Source organism: Diabrotica virgifera, chromosome 2, assembly GCF_917563875.1.
Source record: "Diabrotica virgifera virgifera chromosome 2, PGI_DIABVI_V3a".
Classification (NCBI taxonomy): domain Eukaryota; kingdom Metazoa; phylum Arthropoda; class Insecta; order Coleoptera; family Chrysomelidae; genus Diabrotica; species Diabrotica virgifera.
In genome coordinates, this window is record NC_065444.1 from 702,140 (window position 1) to 722,146 (window position 20,007).

The following is a 20,007-nucleotide window of genomic DNA, read 5'->3' on the forward strand; positions in this document are numbered from 1 at the left end:
GTTTAAAAAAGGTTTATTTTTGTTTTTTAAAAAAACTTCTAACATTAAAAGTGAGTGAGTTACGCTCAAAATATTGTTGGTCCTTTTTATTTTTTGGTAAAAAATCGCGAAAATCACCCTTAAAGTTACTTTACTTATGCATTCTTTATATTATCTATAAGTTTCATTGGTTCAAAGTGCTCATTTTTGAAAAAAAATTGGGTTTAAAATAAAACATTTTTTTTTATTTTGAAAAAAATGGAATTTTTTATGGAATTAACTTAAAAATTATTATTAAAATCTCAAAGAATAATAAAATGTACGTTTTGCTTTTCTGAATATTTTTGATTTTTTGTTTTCTTGTTAGACAAAAATTGGTTATGCTATGGCTGTTCAAAATTTGCCTAAACTCGTGATTAGTTACTCGTTCAAGCCATTGTAACTACAGCTTTTTCAAAAATAAGCACTTTGAACCGATGAAACTTACAGATCATATAAATAATACATAAGCAAAGTAACTTGTCAAGTGGTAATGATTACCAATATAAAATTTATTTGTGATGCTAATTAGAGGGTGATTTTCGCGATTTTTTTACCAAAAAACAAAAGAGCCAACAATATTTTGAGCGTAACTCACTTACTTTTAATGTTAGAAGTTTTTTTAAAAAACAAAAATAAACCTTTTTTTAAACAATTTAAAAAAGCTGACATGAATTTTCCCCGAAAAGTGCTCCGTTTTTGAGTTATTTCACATTCAAATATTCGATTTGGAATTTGACAAAGAAGAACCTACTTTTCATTAGCTACAAATCTGCTTCTACTGGGTCTACAGACCTCATACATAAACATTTTTTTCAATTTTTTTAAGCTATATTCTTGCTAAGAATATTTTTTTCGATAAAATACTTACTTTTTGAGTTATCTCCGAAAAACCGCCCAAATAGTATATTAAGTATGGAGAACGGTAAGGGTTTTATACCGATCGAAGACAATTATTTGGAGGAGGAGCGGAGCGACGACTCCAATTATTGTCTGAGATCGGTTACCCTCAACGTTCGACATGCTTATAACGTTTTTTGCACGATTGATACCATTATAAATTATAAATTTAAACATTTTCGTCTAATTGACTAGTTTCATTCATTTTATCAAGGTAGATACTTTGGTTGTTAGGTAGTAACTAGGGTGCATAACAACAATGGAGAATTGAGTTTTTATTTAGTTGTCAATAATTTTAAGTACAATTTTAATTATTATAAATTAAAATATGAGCGAAAGTGAATTTGAAGAAATTGAACGGGCGTGGGAAGAAGGGTGTTCCGCAATTATTCCCGAAAAATCCAAAATCCGTTATCAAAATACCTACCAAAGTTTTAAAAAATGGTGCGAAGGCAAGAATTTAAGAATCGAAGAAAAGACTCTATTGGCATATTTCGTTCAAAGACATAACAAATTGTACCATAAGTTTCAATATTAATAAATATTTCGTTAGTTTTCTTTATTCTTTTTCTTTATTCTTTCAAAAAATAAATTAAAATTAAGAGATTTTTTAACTCGACGGTAAGTGAATTACTTACCGTCGAGTTGGAGTACTTACCGTCGAGTTGGATTACTTACCGTCGAGTTGCTAGTAAATGTCACCTACTGACGTAAAATCTGTCACGGTAAACCGTCAAAAATGATCAATCGTGCAAAAAACATGTTTTTTATTTTTTTTAATGAACATATTTACTCGCAAATAACTCGAAAAGTATTGACTTAGTGAAAAAACTCTATAGATCAAAAGTTGTCTAGAATTAGTCATTTTATCCAATTCCGATCTTATTTTGAATGTATATTTTCCACCTTCGAGTGGGGGGTATTGCCCTCCATTTTACGAAAATGGAGGGGAGAAAATGTAGAATTGTTTGTAAACTTTTTCTTATATAATAATAGACAATTTCAACTACCTATTCCCAAATTTTCATCCTTCCTTTATTTTTTTTGGGGTCTGATTGTTCTTTGATCGGGCTAATTGCAGAAAATTTTGAACGCAAGTTTTGGGTTTTTTATCTATTTAAAGAATGATTATAATACGTGAATGTCCGGTACCGTAAATACAGCATTGGGTTTTCACTGATATGAATATTTCAGGTGATAATAATTTTATTTATATAAAACTTTGGTTTTAAACTGGAATGAATAATTTTAACAGCACTAAACAATAGTGATTAACCCAGAATAAGAGACTTGCTCACTCATTGAAAATGACAATTGGGGTGAAACAATTCATTGGGGATAATTATATATTATTAGGGGAGTCAATAGAGTTTTTGATTATTTGATTACGGAAAAAATCAAACTACTCCAAAAGTGGGTGATTCACTTTTTATTAAACAAATGAACTCCGAAATTAGTTGTTTTTTTAAACACCTACAAAAATATAAATTTTAGAAAAAACTGACTTTACCATTGAAAAATTCGGAAAATTTTACAAAAAAAACCTTATACATATAAAGATTTTTCCAAAATTAAATCTCTATCTTTTATAATTTTTTATTTATAACGCTCATGTCATCCCTCTCACAAACATCGCATCGGCGCACTGTATAGCAGCTTTCGACGCAAAGCCCGTTTGAGTTAATTCATTATATTTTTTTAACTAATTGAACAAATTAAATTTTACAAATTGGAAATGAAAGAAGAACATTAATGCTATCTTAGAGTTGTCATAAAAAGAAAAAAAAAGAATGTGTGTGTACTTTGTACGCACGTAAGAAGTTATACTTCTATTATATGATTATAAACGAAATTAATATACTTTTTATTTATATTTTATTTAAATATTAAATTAATTTATACTTACCACTTCTCAAACATTTTTATTAAAACAGTGCCAAAAATTAAAATAATAAAAAAATAAAACACACACAAACACATTAAAAATGCCACAAATGATTTCTGAACATTAATTGTCGGAAAAACTTTTAACTAAATACGTATTTTCTGAAAATAAAATTATATAATAAATATACTTACAATCATAAAATGTATAAAAAAAAATAAAAAAATAAAAATTTCTATTGGGATTCGAACCAACTTACCACGGGCCGGTATTTGCATTGTATTGGGATTCACTCGCATTAAAACTTCGCCACAGAGGCAGCTTGTCATTATGTGCGAAGATCGTCTAACTAAACAGATTAACCTTTTGACATTTTTAACTTATGTAAATCAAATTATTTTGATTTTGGATTGAAATGATTTAGAATTGAAAAAATACAACAAAACATAGAGTAAGAAAACAATATATTATTAGGTGAATATTGATAGAAATTTTGATGGTAATCAAATTATATAAATAAAAGTATTACATACTACTTATGTATTTTGGTAGGTTCAAGGTAGGTATCGGAGCCCGTATAACGACTAATAAATTTCGCAATCACTTGCGTCGTGCAAAGTGGCTATGTTCAAATATCATAACAAAATTTGATCAACTATTTATAAAACACTTACCAGTGAAAGATTCTTTAGCTTTGAATAAGCGAGATCTGCGACACTCATTTGATGAGCTTTCACATTGGCATGCAACAATCATCTCTTCTATGTAAATAAGTCCAAAAATATAATATGAAAACTATTTACAAAGGCAGTATAACCATTAACTAACTTTTTGTTTGTTGTTTCTCTTCCTACAAATTTTAAAACGCAGCAAGCATACATTATAACCAAACCACAGTCCCACAGCTGCCATATTGGATAATTTTTGTCATGTCATTTGAACATCCAATCAGAACAAAGTTATAATGCGCATGCGCCCGGTCGCTAGGTTTTCCCATATAAAATTTCACCGTCATTACGCCCGTAAAGAAGTATAACTTCAATAAAAAAATATGTCGTTTTCAGGTGAATAGTTTTCTCTCACATTCAGAGATTACACGTCCAGTTTGACTTTTACATTAAATATTTTTCAGAGATATATTTACATTCTTGTACTTGATGTAAAAAATTTCTGTGTACTAACAGGGCGACTCTTTCTTTGACACCTCCATTTCTTTCGCAATACCAGTGTAAATCATCAGAAAGTCATCCAGCATAATTTAACCCTTTCCATTTTTCTTCCTATGTATATTTTGACCCTTTGATGATTATGTTCTATTACAAGAAATTTACAAGATCTCCAGACATCAGTAAATCTAATCAGTGAAGCAAGTTATCGGAGAGGCCTAAAAATTAATATTTCAAAGACAAAGTGGATGGCAGTTGGAAAGATTAATGTAGATCAAGGTGTGCTTTCTCTTGATGGAGAAGAGATAGAACGGGTAAACCATTTTAAATACCTTGGCAGCTGGTTAAATATAAATTGCGACTGGATGAAGAGGTAATAATCAGGTTCGAAATATCACGTAAGTCTTTTATGACCTGGAAGTATAACCAAAGCCTGTCAATGAATATTCGCAAGAAGATCCTGAAATGCTATGTGTGGTCTATATTATTGTATGGTTGTGATGTGAGACGTGGACGTTAAAAACCACAATGATACATAAATTAGAAGCATTCGAATTGTGGTGCTATCGACGAATCCTAAAGATATCGTGGGTTTCGCACACTTACAATGAATATGTTCTCCAAATGATGAATTCAGAACGTCTGCTCATAAACATCACAGAGAGGAGAAAAACAGAATACTTAGGCCATATAATTAGAGGAACTAAACCTAAATACCATCTACTTCGCCTTATAATATAAGGAAAAGTGGAGGCAAAGAGATGGATTAGTCAAAAGAAACTTTCATGGTTGCGTAATTTTAGACAATGGTGTGGTTCCACGGTAGAAGAATTATTTCGCGCAGCACCGATAAAGAAAGGTTTCAAGAACTGGTAAACATGATGACGGCCAACGCCTAAATACGGACACGGAACCTAAAGAAAGAGTAGATGCTTATATTTGTATACCTATATTTAATGCCTGGTTGCACCGACAGATTTTAAGCTTAAGACGTGCCTTAAGCTCAACTTACGAAACATAAGCGTTGCGCCATTGAGTTTTAGCTCAATTTTCAGCTTATCGCAATTGATTGCCACGTGGATTGATAAGAATCGAAAATTGTGGTGCAATGGAAGTGAGACTTAAAACAGCTCTGTCTATAAGCTGAGCTGGGCTAAGCTGGAGCTTAAGATTTCTTGGTGCAACCAGGCATAAATGTCCTATTGCAAAGCATTGTTAACATTGAGGTAAGATTGAGTCACTCTGTATGAATAGATACTTAAATGATGTATGTAAACAACAGCAGGGAAGCTAGAAGAATTTGTCGAGAATATTCACGACTGGTTTGTATTTTACCGTAAGCACAGCTATTTCTTTGACTATAAAACACATGCACATACTGGTACTCACACAACCTTCAATATTCAATTGGTTTTATTACTCAAAAATCCAAAATACGACACTAATCATAAACTTTATGAAGGTGTAATTTAAATACTTTTATATTACCCATTTCTTGTCGTACCACACATCTTTACAACCAAGGTAATTGTAATGACATTCTCATTATATTTTTCATTTTCGTTGTACTTACGTTTGATGTTCAAGGTTTATGCGAAAAGTCTCTCTGGGGTTTCCAAGTAGAAAAATAAAGGTAAAACATTTATTTTTAATTTATTCTTTGTTTGGTTAAATTCATAGAATTTAATGTCTTTCATTCTCTAAATTTAAGATTGATGTAATATGCTTACTTTTATCATTTATGATATGAGGGAATGCAATGGAGAATAGACTACAGACAGTATCATCGGCAGATCTTGTTGATCATTTTTTATAATTTATTCTTCTTCTTTCTTAGCATGCCTGTCCGTTCCGAACGTTGGCGATCATTCTGGCTATGATGATTTTGTTGGTAGCTATACGGAATAGTTGTGTTGAGGTCTTTGTATACCATGCTCTCAGGTAAGCAAGCCAGATATCCTTCTTCGACCTGGGGACCTTTTTCCTTCAATTTTACCCTGCAAAATGCATTGGAGTAGCTCGTATCTGCCTTGATTTCTTATTATATGTCCCAAGTACTGCAGCTTATGGCCCTTCACGATGTTGACCAAATCTGCTGTACAACCATAGCTCAAAATTCTGAAGTTTTGATAGCGTTTCCGCCTTCAATATCCACGTTTCTACTCCGTATAGAAGCACTGAGTAAGCACGTAACATTTAAGGACCTCTTTTGGGCGAGGTCATGGCTCTTGAACACAGAGTTCATTGTCAAGAGTGAACTTTTTGTCTTTCCGATGCAACATCTAATCTCTTGGGTATTTTCTGGCGACTCATTAATTATAGTTTCCAAAGTAGTTGTAGGTTATACTCCATATATTCTATTTGTTTCCGTTATTTTGTTCATTAAGATTTGTATCTCTTCTATGGTATTGGAAACCACTATTGTATCATCTGCATCCCGCATGTTACTGAGCTTGCATTTATTGAGATGCCTTCATCAATATATTTTAGAGACTCTTAATTATTTGTGGAGTTAAGCTAGAGATATTGACAATTGTGGATTTAACTAAACAAAAGTGAATGCAGTCCACAGACAGATATAGCGATTAGGGGATTAAATTTTGTTTTTTTACTTTTTACTGGCCGACGAAGAAACTTAAAAGTGTGCATTTTTGGCCTCAATTTGTTAATAATTTAATAAATCCACCAAATCCACTGCAGGAAACATATACCTAGATGTTTTAGTTATTTACATCATTAGAGCTCAAAAACTTGTCAAATATTCAGCCGAGTCAAAGTCCCCAATAGGATACATTTTTACCTTATTTGTCTCTACACCTCGTATGTTTGTAGTACCTATCGCTACTACTTTTTGTGTTTTTAGGTATTTAATATATAATTAAAATAAAATTAACATTGTTAATTTGGTAAAACTATGAAAATATGAACCACGCTTGTTTAGTTTATGACATGCCATTTGTAGGTACCAACACACTTTTAGTATAATCACTTAAATAGGTAAGTTTTTTGTGTTTTTATCTTTTGCATAGTTTTTCCATTGTAAAAAAGAATTTGCATAATTAAGAAAGTGTATTTCATGTGGTAGATTATAATCTATTTCGATAATGATGTTTTGAAATGATTTTATAGAAGGTGTAAATATTATTATCTAAATAGAGGAAAATATTATGAATGTACTACAGGTCGAGTATAAAATTTACAATTACATATGTACTTTAAAACTACTTGGCTACAATCAGCTAAAGTTGCAGTTAGAACAAAAAATAATGAAATTAGGGAAGAATATCAAGTTTCTAAATAGGAAAAAATCTGAACTATAACTTAACGATCTTGACTATAGAACTTAACTACTAAATATAGTTCAATATTGAATGTTTAATGATGGTGAAAATACAAATTTAACAACTATGCTAAGGATATAGAGAATACTGAAGATACACTCGGTAGCATATTATAATAAAGAAGAAAGTACTTTGTAGGATTCACTGCAGACTTTCCTTGCGGTGATCCAACCAATCCTTTTTGCTAAGAAACCAATACTCCATAAGGAGGGAAGGCAATAGAGATAGAGAGAGAGAGAGAGAGCATACTTTCTTACCTATTTACGCAATACATACATGCATATCAAGTTTATCAACCCAAATCGTTTCCCACTCCCTTTGTGCCAGCTATTACTGTCAATCCAGTCATTTTCCCTCGCTTCTGTTGCTATTGCTTCTTGGACCTCAAAATTCCAAGTCCTCTTTCACTGTCCGCGTGTCTTCCTTTCAATGTGAGTCCACTTCCATACTCTTTTCAGCCATCTTCTTTTTTCTTTGAAGGTCGCCATACCACATAAGCTGCTTTCTATTAATGATATATGTAATGTTGCCCTATATTTGCATCAACCATATGATCTCATGATTTCGTATGTGCTCGAGCTGGGAGATCCTATAGCTTCTTATCCAGTAATCCATCTCCATAGCCTTTAATTTTTCTTTTTGGCTCTTCCTACTTTATGACTCCATAGGTAGTACGGAGTTAAATTACCTTCAAGAACAAAAAAAGCTATCAAGAACAAAAAATCTATTTTTTGGAATCTTTACAGTTTTGTAGGATATCCTTTACATTTATGTTCAAATAATATTTTGGGGTCATGCTCATGAGAAAATATATTAAAAAATTATAGATAATATATTATTTCTACTCAACGTTTTTGTAATGTAATATAAAAATCCGCCAATAAGCACTACCGGAAAGGCAAAAAATTGTAACGATTCACAAATTCTACATAAAAAAAACTTTATTTTACATAAAAATAAATAAGTTAATATATTCTAATAGCGTTACACCGTATAATCAAATTCAAGGTGAATAACAATCAAAATCAGTTTTGTTAAAAAATCATATCTGTTGATATTTATAATAATTATAACTCATAAGCCGTGTTCGTGCTGCATGCCCCGAGTATGCCCAGAGGGAGAACGCCTGCGCATTACGTTTTCGGAGGGCAATATTCGACCTTATTGAACGTCCAATTTTGTAATGCGCAGGCGTTCTCCCTCTGGGCATACTCGGGGCATGCAGCGCGAACACGGCTATAGTCAAATTAAATTTCAAATTAAATTTTACTGTTCTCCCATCCATTATACGGTTTTTAAGTAATATTATCAATTTGATAATACTAGATATAAAAAAAACTAAGATAAATGGAGGTCTTCTTAACAACCATTACATTGTTTTACGATCTTCGACTTCGTATAAGCGTCACCTAAAGCCATAATTTGTAAACTTTGTAAAAAACGCTGGACTGGGGCTATAACTTTAGCTTTATTTTTTAACGTAGCCTGAGACACTTGCACACCCCTTAAGAAAGAATGACATTCGGGTAATACAATTCATTGGAGCGAGAAGGATTAACTCCCATAAGCAGGTATCACTCCACCCCGCCCCAATGCTCCAGACTATTTATTTCCTCCGATGGCACTCTGATGTAATGTAGGGTCTCTCTATCAGCAAAGTGCTTATCATGTGAAAGTCCTGGGTACAAGGACTTCCATAGGAAATCCTACCCCGAACAATGCAGGTCAGCGTGAGACGCTCTATTTCCGCTATCTCTAGTGGCTTATCATCGAATTAACTAGGGATGAGCCGCCACATTTCTCGAGGGGAAGGGTGGTTAAGCATCCACTTATATTGAACTTAACCTAACCTAAACATAATAGCCAACAATTTAGCAGACCTGTGGATCGATTTCAGTCTTGGGAAACAATTTAAACATTGATATTTTTAAAATAACTTCAAAGAAAGCATTTTGTTTTAGTTTTTTATTAAGACTGCTTATTTTTCAATTTAACATTAAAATAATGGTGATGTGTTGTTACGTTAGTTATATTTTATTTACATGGAAGTATTACTAGGTTACAATATTTAATATGTACTAAACCTAATAGGCCTGGATCCCGCGTACCAAAAAAGTTGATTAATAGCAAGCTGCAAATTTGTTAATAGCTTAACGGTGTCTAGTCGGACAAACTTTGATGTATGGGAACACTGGAACAGGGGAAGTTTTAATTGTGGAACAGGTTACAGGTTTAAAACGTCAGACTACGAAAACGTCCCATGTATTTTGTCGGACAGAACTTTTTGTCAATTAATTTGTTACCCTTTCATTAATCTCTCATGCAAAAAATCAGACTGCTATTTACCACCAATATAATTCCTTCATTTGACATGTTCCACGTGTCGGATTTATTAAAATGCCCAACATATTTCTCGGACAAACATTTTTTCATATATTATAAATAAAGTTGCTATTGAATAAACCTAAAAACAACCTGCTAGTTTTCACAATCATAATCTTGTGAGGATGACACGTTCCACAATAATTAAAACTTCCCCTGTTCCACTGTTCTCATACATCAAAGTTTGTCAGACTAGACACCGTTAAGCTATTAACAAATTTTCAGCTTGCTAGTATTAATCAACTTTTTTTGGTACATGGGATCCAGGCCAATAAGCATTTATTGGAATTTAGTCTATTAATGGGTTTTTCCCGTATAATAAAGAAATAAATAAATACTATACTTTGTTTTCGTAACAAATGTAACTACTACTTTGTGACCGGAATAAATATCAATTCGCTTTTACTATAATTTGCACAGATTACTTAATAAAATATCAATACGAATGCAAACATTAAATATTACATACACACTTTTGGTAATGAACCGATTCAAATATATTATTGACAAACAGCAAAAATAACAGTAGTGCACAGTGAAATATTACATACTCTAAAATACGAAAACATATAGGTATATATTACCCCACATTGTTATACTCAATGGGAAACTTTCAAGTCATGAGATTAAATATAGTAATGAAACACAGACTTACTCACAATCATTTAATTATACTTTGACGACCGGTTTCGATCTCTACAATATACAGATCATCTTCAGGTCGGCGTTACAAGTAGTTAAATGCTACAATAAGAGAAAACTTGTGTTAGACCAGTGTCTGATTGAAGAGATGTTAATAGAAAGCCAAATTTAAAAAAATTTTTATAAAATTTTTTGACATAAAGGTTTGCAACTGTTGACATTTCAGAATATTGGTATATACAAAGTCAAACCTATGAGTAAAAATGCTCATAGTCATGTATGTGCAAATGGGTGCATACAGTTTGAATTTGTTGAAATTAAAATTTTTAACCATTAAAAAACAAAATAAACATAAACTGACTTAAATATGCTTCCAAATTCAAAGTAGTAATAATAAAAGAGATAGTAATATTGTTCTAATCTACTTACATGCCGTTACAAGGATTGCGTTGCAACTTAGTTGTTGTCATATTAGTACGTCCAAATTATGCTAATTGGTTTGTTGGGATAGTGATAGGGTAAAACAGACATGTTACGTAGGTTAAAACACAGTAAGATTTCGAATTTGGAATGGATCCTGAAGGAAGATGCGTATGTGAAACGGGTGATGTTTTGTTAGAATGGAGAAAGACAATGCTCCAGGAGTTGCGTATTAATTGTAGCAAAGTATGAAATGTTATTCTAGGCTCTTGTACAAATGTGATGGTCTTAGCTCGTAGATGTTATACGATGCGGGCAGAGGTCAAAGCATAGGAAATGACAAATAGGAAAATGTTGTCATAAATTAATCTAATTTAAGATATGTTGTTCTCAGTAAGTTAACTGAGGGATGTCATAAGTATAATAATATCATAATATTATGAAGTAGTAAGTGCCATACACTGTGAAACTATGAAGTGTATAGAAATTAAAGGAAAGCTAGTTAGTTAAATGAAAAAATATTAATATCAAAACATCGGTTAAGAAACTTTAAATTGAAAAATTGAAAAAGGTAAGAAATTGATAAAATTAAAGATTATTTTGTTTGAGCTATTGTATAATGGGATATGTACAAAGAAAAAGAAAGAAACGAAATATTAATGGAAGGGTGTAGGCACTTACTTGAGAATAGTTTTTAACTAAATAAATAAATTAACACATAACACATAGGGTTTAAAAGCACAAAGACATAACAATTATTGGTAAAAGGTTTTTTTAAGGGAGGTAGCACTACATTTCCCCAATTACTATTTAACTTAGTTTTTACTTCCTAAATTGAAGTCTAGTTTTTGTGTTTTCAAGAGGGAATATTGACAGTGTAGGCAGATGTAGGTTATCTGAAATGTCAAAACACTTCTTCTCAAATGTTGTACAGTAGTTGCCTATTTTAATTAAATCTCTTAGTAACATAAAGTATACAGCATTTTCAAATTTTACAAAAAAGATAGTTGTTAATTTATAGCATTAATAACAAAATCTAAACTATATGTGTAACCACTATTGTGAAAAAAACTGTTGTAACAATAATAAAAATACATGATTAATTATTCTACATTAGTATTCAAGTAGAGAAGAATTAAAGTAGAGAAGAAGTGTTGAGTTTAAGTTTAAGTAGGCAGTGCATAATCTAACGTACAAGCATATCACCTGTTGCATAATTGTAGATGAGTAAGATAAATTGATTAGCCTAGTCTATTTAAATTTAGTAAATGAAAACAGATATAAAACTTGAAAGTTATAACGAAGAAAAAGAAAAGAAAGTTGGTTGGTAGTATTGTTAATATTGTAGTCGTGGCAATGCCACGTCAACGAGGTCAAAGGAAGCGGAATGTTTAATGACAGGTGTGTGGAGGGAGGTAGGGGGGGTGTTAATTTAAAAGAGAACCTAAAGTTTGTTTAAATCCTATTTGTATTTAAGTATTGGTGCCAACCAACTTCCTCATGCGCCATAAATGGTAAGTTATAAATTTAAAGTATTTAATAGATTAAAAGGTTTTGATAACTTGTACAAAATAATCATGCACTTCCATAGCGGAACCTATTAAATTTATAAAGCTATAATATAAAATGTGTAGTCTTAGTGAATTCAAAATAATTTAGGGTGACATTTTTAAATTGAGAAACACGTGTTTAATGTTTAAGAATATTGCACTGATCAAACTCCGTATTAAATGTTCAAACGGTCAGGCACCTATGGGATATTAACAGAATGAGCTCAAATGCCATACCAGCAAATTTTCTGACGTTTTAAAAAAAGTTGTAGGTTACCATTTTTATATCACCACGTGGAAAAGTGCAGATGGTAATTGATTGTCCAGTAATGAAGCTAAGATGGGAAAATTGGCTGTGTACTGAGCTACAAAATCATCAAATTCAACAGGAAACGAACAATGGAAAATGGATTTGAATAAAATTAAAATTAGCGGGATTTTGGAAATTAAGAGTGAGTAGTTGTTGTAACTTTTTAAAAATTGTAAGAGTGTGTATAAGATTGTGAGTTGGAACTATGGAGTAGTTTGAATGAAAAGGCGGGTACGATAACTGCTGTTGGTGTATGTATATTGAAAGATAGATTTGAAATAAAATTTTAGATTTTGCAGGTTTGAAGTTTTAATTAGATGTCAGGTTGTGTACTGTACTAAGAGTGGGTTATTTTATAGTAAAACTGAATAAGCTGGTATAAATTCAAGCTCTAATTGGGCATTCAATGTATGTCTAGTAGGGTCCTTTAAAGATTTTAAAATCTCAAAATGTTCCAGGTTATTCAGGACGTGGCCCTTTTTGCAGATGTGAAGAATTTTGAAATCAATGTCCGGATTGAAATTATGGTTGGAGTTACGGATATGTTGGGAAAAATGAGACTGTCCAGATGTTGGGCGCTGTATGTATCTAAGATGTTCCTTCAATCTGGTGTCGAACGATCTAAAGGTTCTTCCGACGTAATATGACGAGCAGGTATGGCATTTAAGCTCATAAACTCCACAACACTCAGATCTATCACGACTGTCCTTGTTATTCAAGAAAACCAAACCTAAATTTGAATTAGTTCTAAAAGAAATATTACAGTAATCTTTAAAAATATGAGCTAATTTGTAAGAGAATTGACCTGTAAATGTTAATGATCTATATGGTTTTGGCTCCTGTTCGACTGGAATAGGCTGTGTATATACTCGATGTTCTAAAATTCTATTTGTTTTTTTGTGTAAAATTTTATTTACTAAGTCCACAGTATAACCATTATTAACTGCTATTTGTTGGATAATTCTTAATTCTTTATTAAATGAAGTTGAAGTCAATGGGATAGAGACAAGCCTGTTGATGTAACTATAAAAAGCAGCCAGTTTATGTTGTATGGGGTGGTGTGAATCGGCAGGGATAACTGTACCTGTATGTGTTGGTTTTCTATAAATACCAAAGTCAAAATTTCTATTTATAGAAAACCAACACATACAGGTACAGTTATCCCTGCCGATTCACACCACCCCATACAACATAAACTGGCTGCTTTTTATAGTTACATCAACAGGCTTGTCTCTATCCCATTGACTTCAACTTCATTTAATAAAGAATTAAGAATTATCCAACAAATAGCAGTTAATAATGGTTATACTGTGGACTTAGTAAATAAAATTTTACACAAAAAAACAAATAGAATTTTAGAACATCGAGTATATACACAGCCTATTCCAGTCGAACAGGAGCCAAAACCATATAGATCATTAACATTTACAGGTCAATTCTCTTACAAATTAGCTCATATTTTTAAAGATTACTGTAATATTTCTTTTAGAACTAATTCAAATTTAGGTTTGGTTTTCTTGAATAACAAGGACAGTCGTGATAGATCTGAGTGTTGTGGAGTTTATGAGCTTAAATGCCATACCTGCTCGTCATATTACGTCGGAAGAACCTTTAGATCGTTCGACACCAGATTGAAGGAACATCTTAGATACATACAGCGCCCAACATCTGGACAGTCTCATTTTTCCCAACATATCCGTAACTCCAACCATAATTTCAATCCGGACATTGATTTCAAAATTCTTCACATCTGCAAAAAGGGCCACGTCCTGAATAACCTGGAACATTTTGAGATTTTAAAATCTTTAAAGGACCCTACTAGACATACATTGAATGCCCAATTAGAGCTTGAATTTATACCAGCTTATTCAGTTTTACTATAAAATAACCCACTCTTAGTACAGTACACAACCTGACATCTAATTAAAACTTCAAACCTGCAAAATCTAAAATTTTATTTCAAATCTATCTTTCAATATACATACACCAACAGCAGTTATCGTACCCGCCTTTTCATTCAAACTACTCCATAGTTCCAACTCACAATCTTATACACACTCTTACAATTTTTAAAAAGTTACAACAACTACTCACTCTTAATTTCCAAAATCCCGCTAATTTTAATTTTATTCAAATCCATTTTCCATTGTTCGTTTCCTGTTGAATTTGATGATTTTGTAGCTCAGTACACAGCCAATTTTCCCATCTTAGCTTCATTACTGGACAATCAATTACCATCTGCACTTTTCCACGTGGTGATATAAAAATGGTAACCTACAACTTTTTTAAAATGTCAGAAAATTTGCTGGTATGGCATTTGAGCTCATTCTGTTAATATCCCATAGGTGCCTGACCGTTTGAACATTTAATACGGAGTTTGATCAGTGCAATATTCTTAAACATTAAACACGTGTTTCTCAATTTAAAAATGTCACCCTAAATTATTTTGAATTCACTAAGACTACACATTTTATATTATAGCTTTATAAATTTAATAGGTTCCGCTATGGAAGTGCATGATTATTTTGTACAAGTTATCAAAACCTTTTAATCTATTAAATACTTTAAATTTATAACTTACCATTTATGGCGCATGAGGAAGTTGGTTGGCACCAATACTTAAATACAAATAGGATTTAAACAAACTTTAGGTTCTCTTTTAAATTAACACCCCCCCTACCTCCCTCCACACACCTGTCATTAAACATTCCGCTTCCTTTGACCTCGTTGACGTGGCATTGCCACGACTACAATATTAACAATACTACCAACCAACTTTCTTTTCTTTTTCTTCGTTATAACTTTCAAGTTTTATATCTGTTTTCATTTACTAAATTTAAATAGACTAGGCTAATCAATTTATCTTACTCATCTACAATTATGCAACAGGTGATATGCTTGTACGTTAGATTATGCACTGCCTACTTAAACTTAAACTCAACACTTCTTCTCTACTTTAATTCTTCTCTACTTGAATACTAATGTAGAATAATTAATCATGTATTTTTATTATTGTTACAACAGTTTTTTTCACAATAGTGGTTACACATATAGTTTAGATTTTGTTATTAATGCTATAAATTAACAACTATCTTTTTTGTAAAATTTGAAAATGCTGTATACTTTATGTTACTAAGAGATTTAATTAAAATAGGCAACTACTGTACAACATTTGAGAAGAAGTGTTTTGACATTTCAGATAACCTACATCTGCCTACACTGTCAATATTCCCTCTTGAAAACACAAAAACTAGACTTCAATTTAGGAAGTAAAAACTAAGTTAAATAGTAATTGGGGAAATGTAGTGCTACCTCCCTTAAAAAAACCTTTTACCAATAATTGTTATGTCTTTGTGCTTTTAAACCCTATGTGTTATGTGTTAATTTATTTATTTAGTTAAAAACTATTCTCAAGTAAGTGCCTACACCCTTCCATTAATATTTCGTTTCTTTCTTTTTCTTTGTACATATCCCATTATACAATAGCTCAAACAAAATAATCTTTAATTTTATCAATTTCTTACCTTTTTCAATTTTTCAATTTAAAGTTTCTTAACCGATGTTTTGATATTAATATTTTTTCATTTAACTAACTAGCTTTCCTTTAATTTCTATACACTTCATAGTTTCACAGTGTATGGCACTTACTACTTCATAATATTATGATATTATTATACTTATGACATCCCTCAGTTAACTTACTGAGAACAACATATCTTAAATTAGATTAATTTATGACAACATTTTCCTATTTGTCATTTCCTATGCTTTGACCTCTGCCCGCATCGTATAACATCTACGAGCTAAGACCATCACATTTGTACAAGAGCCTAGAATAACATTTCATACTTTGCTACAATTAATACGCAACTCCTGGAGCATTGTCTTTCTCCATTCTAACAAAACATCACCCGTTTCACATACGCATCTTCCTTCAGGATCCATTCCAAATTCGAAATCTTACTGTGTTTTAACCTACGTAACATGTCTGTTTACCCTATCACTATCCCAACAAACCAATTAGCATAATTTGGACGTACTAATATGACAACAACTAAGTTGCAACGCAATCCTTGTAACGGCATGTAAGTAGATTAGAACAATATTACTATCTCTTTTATTATTACTACTTTGAATTTGGAAGCATATTTAAGTCAGTTTATGTTTATTTTGTTTTTTAATGGTTAAAAATTTTAATTTCAACAAATTCAAACTGTATGCACCCATTTGCACATACATGACTATGAGCATTTTTACTCATAGGTTTGACTTTGTATATACCAATATTCTGAAATGTCAACAGTTGCAAACCTTTATGTCAAAAAATTTTATAAAAATTTTTTTAAATTTGGCTTTCTATTAACATCTCTTCAATCAGACACTGGTCTAACACAAGTTTTCTCTTATTGTAGCATTTAACTACTTGTAACGCCGACCTGAAGATGATCTGTATATTGTAGAGATCGAAACCGGTCGTCAAAGTATAATTAAATGATTGTGAGTAAGTCTGTGTTTCATTACTATATTTAATATGGACTCACATATGCAACCCATTCAATATTTCATGAGATTAACTTTAGGCGTTACTGAAACTAAAAGCTGTAACTTTAGCAGTAAGAATCTTAAAGTGAATTGTTATAAAAATCCTTTGAGGTATGGCTTGTTCAACAGTAATTGGTTTGAGTTCAATTAGTGCGGTCGTAAATATTATTAAATTTATCTGACCTGGCCCATTGTTAAGATCCACCCGGAGCGATAAGCCACCGAGGTAGACAGAGTTGGTCTTTTGCAATTCACACTGACTAGACGGTACTCCCATAATAAAGCCTAAAATAAATTTTACCTGAAACCGGGCCTTTTATACTATTATCGGTTAATCCGGGCTGTTTATAGTGGTAACTAATTGAACTTAACCATTTACTGTTTAACATACCATACACATATCATCCATCCATCCAATGGCACTACAGCCCAAACTGGGCCTTAGCCTCCTTTAGCAAGCTTTCCCAATCATCTCGATTTACTGCTGTTCTTTTCCATGAACGCGTTTTTACGAGGTTTTTGGCATCCTCATCTACTTCGTCCTCCCATCTTTTTTTTTTGTCTTTTTCCTTCTTCTTCTTCAGGTGCCATCTCCGCTACGGAGGTTGGCAATCATCATAGCTATTTTAATTTTTGAGGCAGTAGCTCTAAATAGTTGTTTTGAGCTGCATCCAAACCATTCTCTCAGGTTCTTCAGCCATGAAATTCGTCTTCTGCCGATGCTTCTTCTGCCATCTATCTTTCCCTGCATTATGAGTCGCAGGATGCCATACTTCTCGCCCCGCATCACATGTCCGAGGTACTGTAGTTTTCTTTCTTTAATTGTCAGTTCAACTTCCTTCTCTTTACCTATTCTTCTCAGTACTTCATTGTTCGTAACTCTATCTACCCAGGAAACCCTCATAATTCTTCTATACGTCCACATTTCAAAGGCGTTAAGTCGTCTCATTGTCTCTACATTTAACGTCCATGATTCCAGTCCATAGTATAGTACACTATATACGTAGCATTTTGTTAGGCGTACTTTAAGAGCTAATGTTAAATCTTTACTACATAGGACCTTTTTCATTTTCATAAAATTAGAACGTGCTTTCTCGATTCTGACTTTGATTTCTGCAGTGTAGTCATTATTTTCGGTTATAAGTGTCCCTAGGTAAGTGTACTTTTTTACTCTTTCGATCTGCTGGCCCTCTACTATCAAGATTTCTTTTTCCTTGCATTCTTGCATTTTACAATTTTCTGGGGATTCTGTTTTCATGCATGCGGACCACGTGTGCCCTTGTCCACCATGACAGATATCCTCCACCTGATTATTATTTTCTACTATTTGCTTGGAAATTGTGAGATATGCAGTTGATGTTTTTGCTCAAGATTCAAACTGGCATATCAGAAATGATTCCATTACAAGATAAATGTGGATGATCATAGGCAAAACCTTCAAACAATTTTAAAATTGCGGACATTTTTTGTTCGATCGCATATCTTTCAGCAACTCCTTCGAATAAATGTTTAGATCATAGTGCAGATTTGATACTTCACTTGTAAACTCCTCTTTAACTTCCTTTGTAGGTCGACTTTTTTTTCGTTATTCTCGATGTTTTGTCGAATATAATAAATGCATTTCTTCAACCAAAAGTTTATTTCTTATTTCTTAATATATAAATAAATAAATACTTTATTTTCTTTTAGACAGACATAGTCTGTATAGAATTTGTCAAAAGTAATACATTAAGTAAATATAACAAACAAATAAACAATTTCACTACACAAACTAACAATGAAATGAAAATACATTTAAAATTGAAGAAACTCTTCAACCGAATAAAAAATGTGTGTCATCAGAAATTCCTTTAAATTTAGTTTAAAGCTTGTCAGGCTCTTACAGAATTTTATATGGGTTGTTGGTAAACTATTATAGAGTCTTTGTCCCATTATACTCGGTGACCTGCAATATATATTTCCCCTACACATTGGGGCACGCAAGGTATCTTTATATCTAGTATTCATGTTATGTATTTGCCCATTGGTTTTAAAATTTTCGAGGTTATTAAATATATATATATATATATATATATATATATATATATATATATATATATATATATATATATATATAAATCTGTAGGAAATATCAGGTATGTGGTCTATAATAAAAAATCTTTATTTTTTCTAAAAACTCAATATTTCGCACATTTTTTTGATGGCTTCTTCAGGAGTATACTGTAACAACAATTTTAACAACTTACAAAGACGTACAAACTAGATTTTAAAATACTTACAGAAAGTTAAAAGATTTCACAAATAAATAACATTGACATTAAAATAAAAATTGTTACTGTCATATATTAAAATGCATCTTAAAATTAATATAAGGAAAGGTCTGAAGATACACATAATCTACCACATACCTGATATTTCCTACAGATTTATTTATTGTTTTTGGTCGAAATAATCACTTTGAATATATATATATATATATATATATATATATATATATATATATATATATATATATATACAAGTCTTTAGAATATAAATACAGGCCAATGGCAATATTTTGAAATTTTGAAAGTATTGCTTACAACTTGTTTTATGAGGGATACCAGCAATAGTCCGTATTATTCTTTTTTGTGCAAAAAACACTTCATTGATATGGGAACTTGATCCCCAAAAACAAATCCGAAATCCAAAAAATGAGATTCGGCTTGGGCACAATAAAGCATTATTAATTGTTTCTCCGTTAATACTTGTTTTAAATTTCGAAACAAAAACGTTACTGAGTTTAACTTTGCGGCCAGTGTATCACAATGTTTCCTCCAATTAAGACATTCATCTAAATGAAGTCCTAAGA

General features: G+C 31.7%; 1 protein-coding gene and 2 long non-coding RNA genes across 9 annotated transcripts in view; 2 read left to right on the forward strand and 1 right to left on the reverse strand.

Moving 5' to 3' along the window:
• LOC114337531 (facilitated trehalose transporter Tret1) overlaps positions 1–20,007 on the forward strand; it is a 74,960-nt gene that overhangs the window by 21,756 nt on the left and 33,197 nt on the right. Inside the window, exon 1 of one of the 7 annotated variants that reach the window (XM_050643288.1) lies at positions 5,484–5,602. The exons of 4 other annotated variants lie outside the window; for them this stretch is intronic. In XM_050643288.1, the coding sequence (XP_050499245.1) occupies positions 5,561–5,602 (42 nt within the window). In that variant the 5' untranslated portion in view covers positions 5,484–5,560. Of the gene's footprint in view, positions 1–5,483; positions 5,603–5,817; positions 5,911–6,881; positions 6,967–20,007 lie in introns of those variants that run through there. 2 more of the 7 variants (XM_050643294.1, XM_050643293.1) reach the window with 2 other exon arrangements.
• On the forward strand, positions 10,322–13,693 carry LOC126879931 (uncharacterized). The gene is made up of 2 exons (XR_007696333.1): positions 10,322–12,756; positions 13,073–13,693. It is a non-coding gene; the product is annotated as an uncharacterized LOC126879931 (long non-coding RNA).
• Positions 13,772–17,173, reverse strand: LOC126879930 (uncharacterized). Its single transcript, XR_007696332.1, has 2 exons — positions 14,709–17,173; positions 13,772–14,392 (listed from the first exon to the last, which is right to left on the reverse strand). It is a non-coding gene; the product is annotated as an uncharacterized LOC126879930 (long non-coding RNA).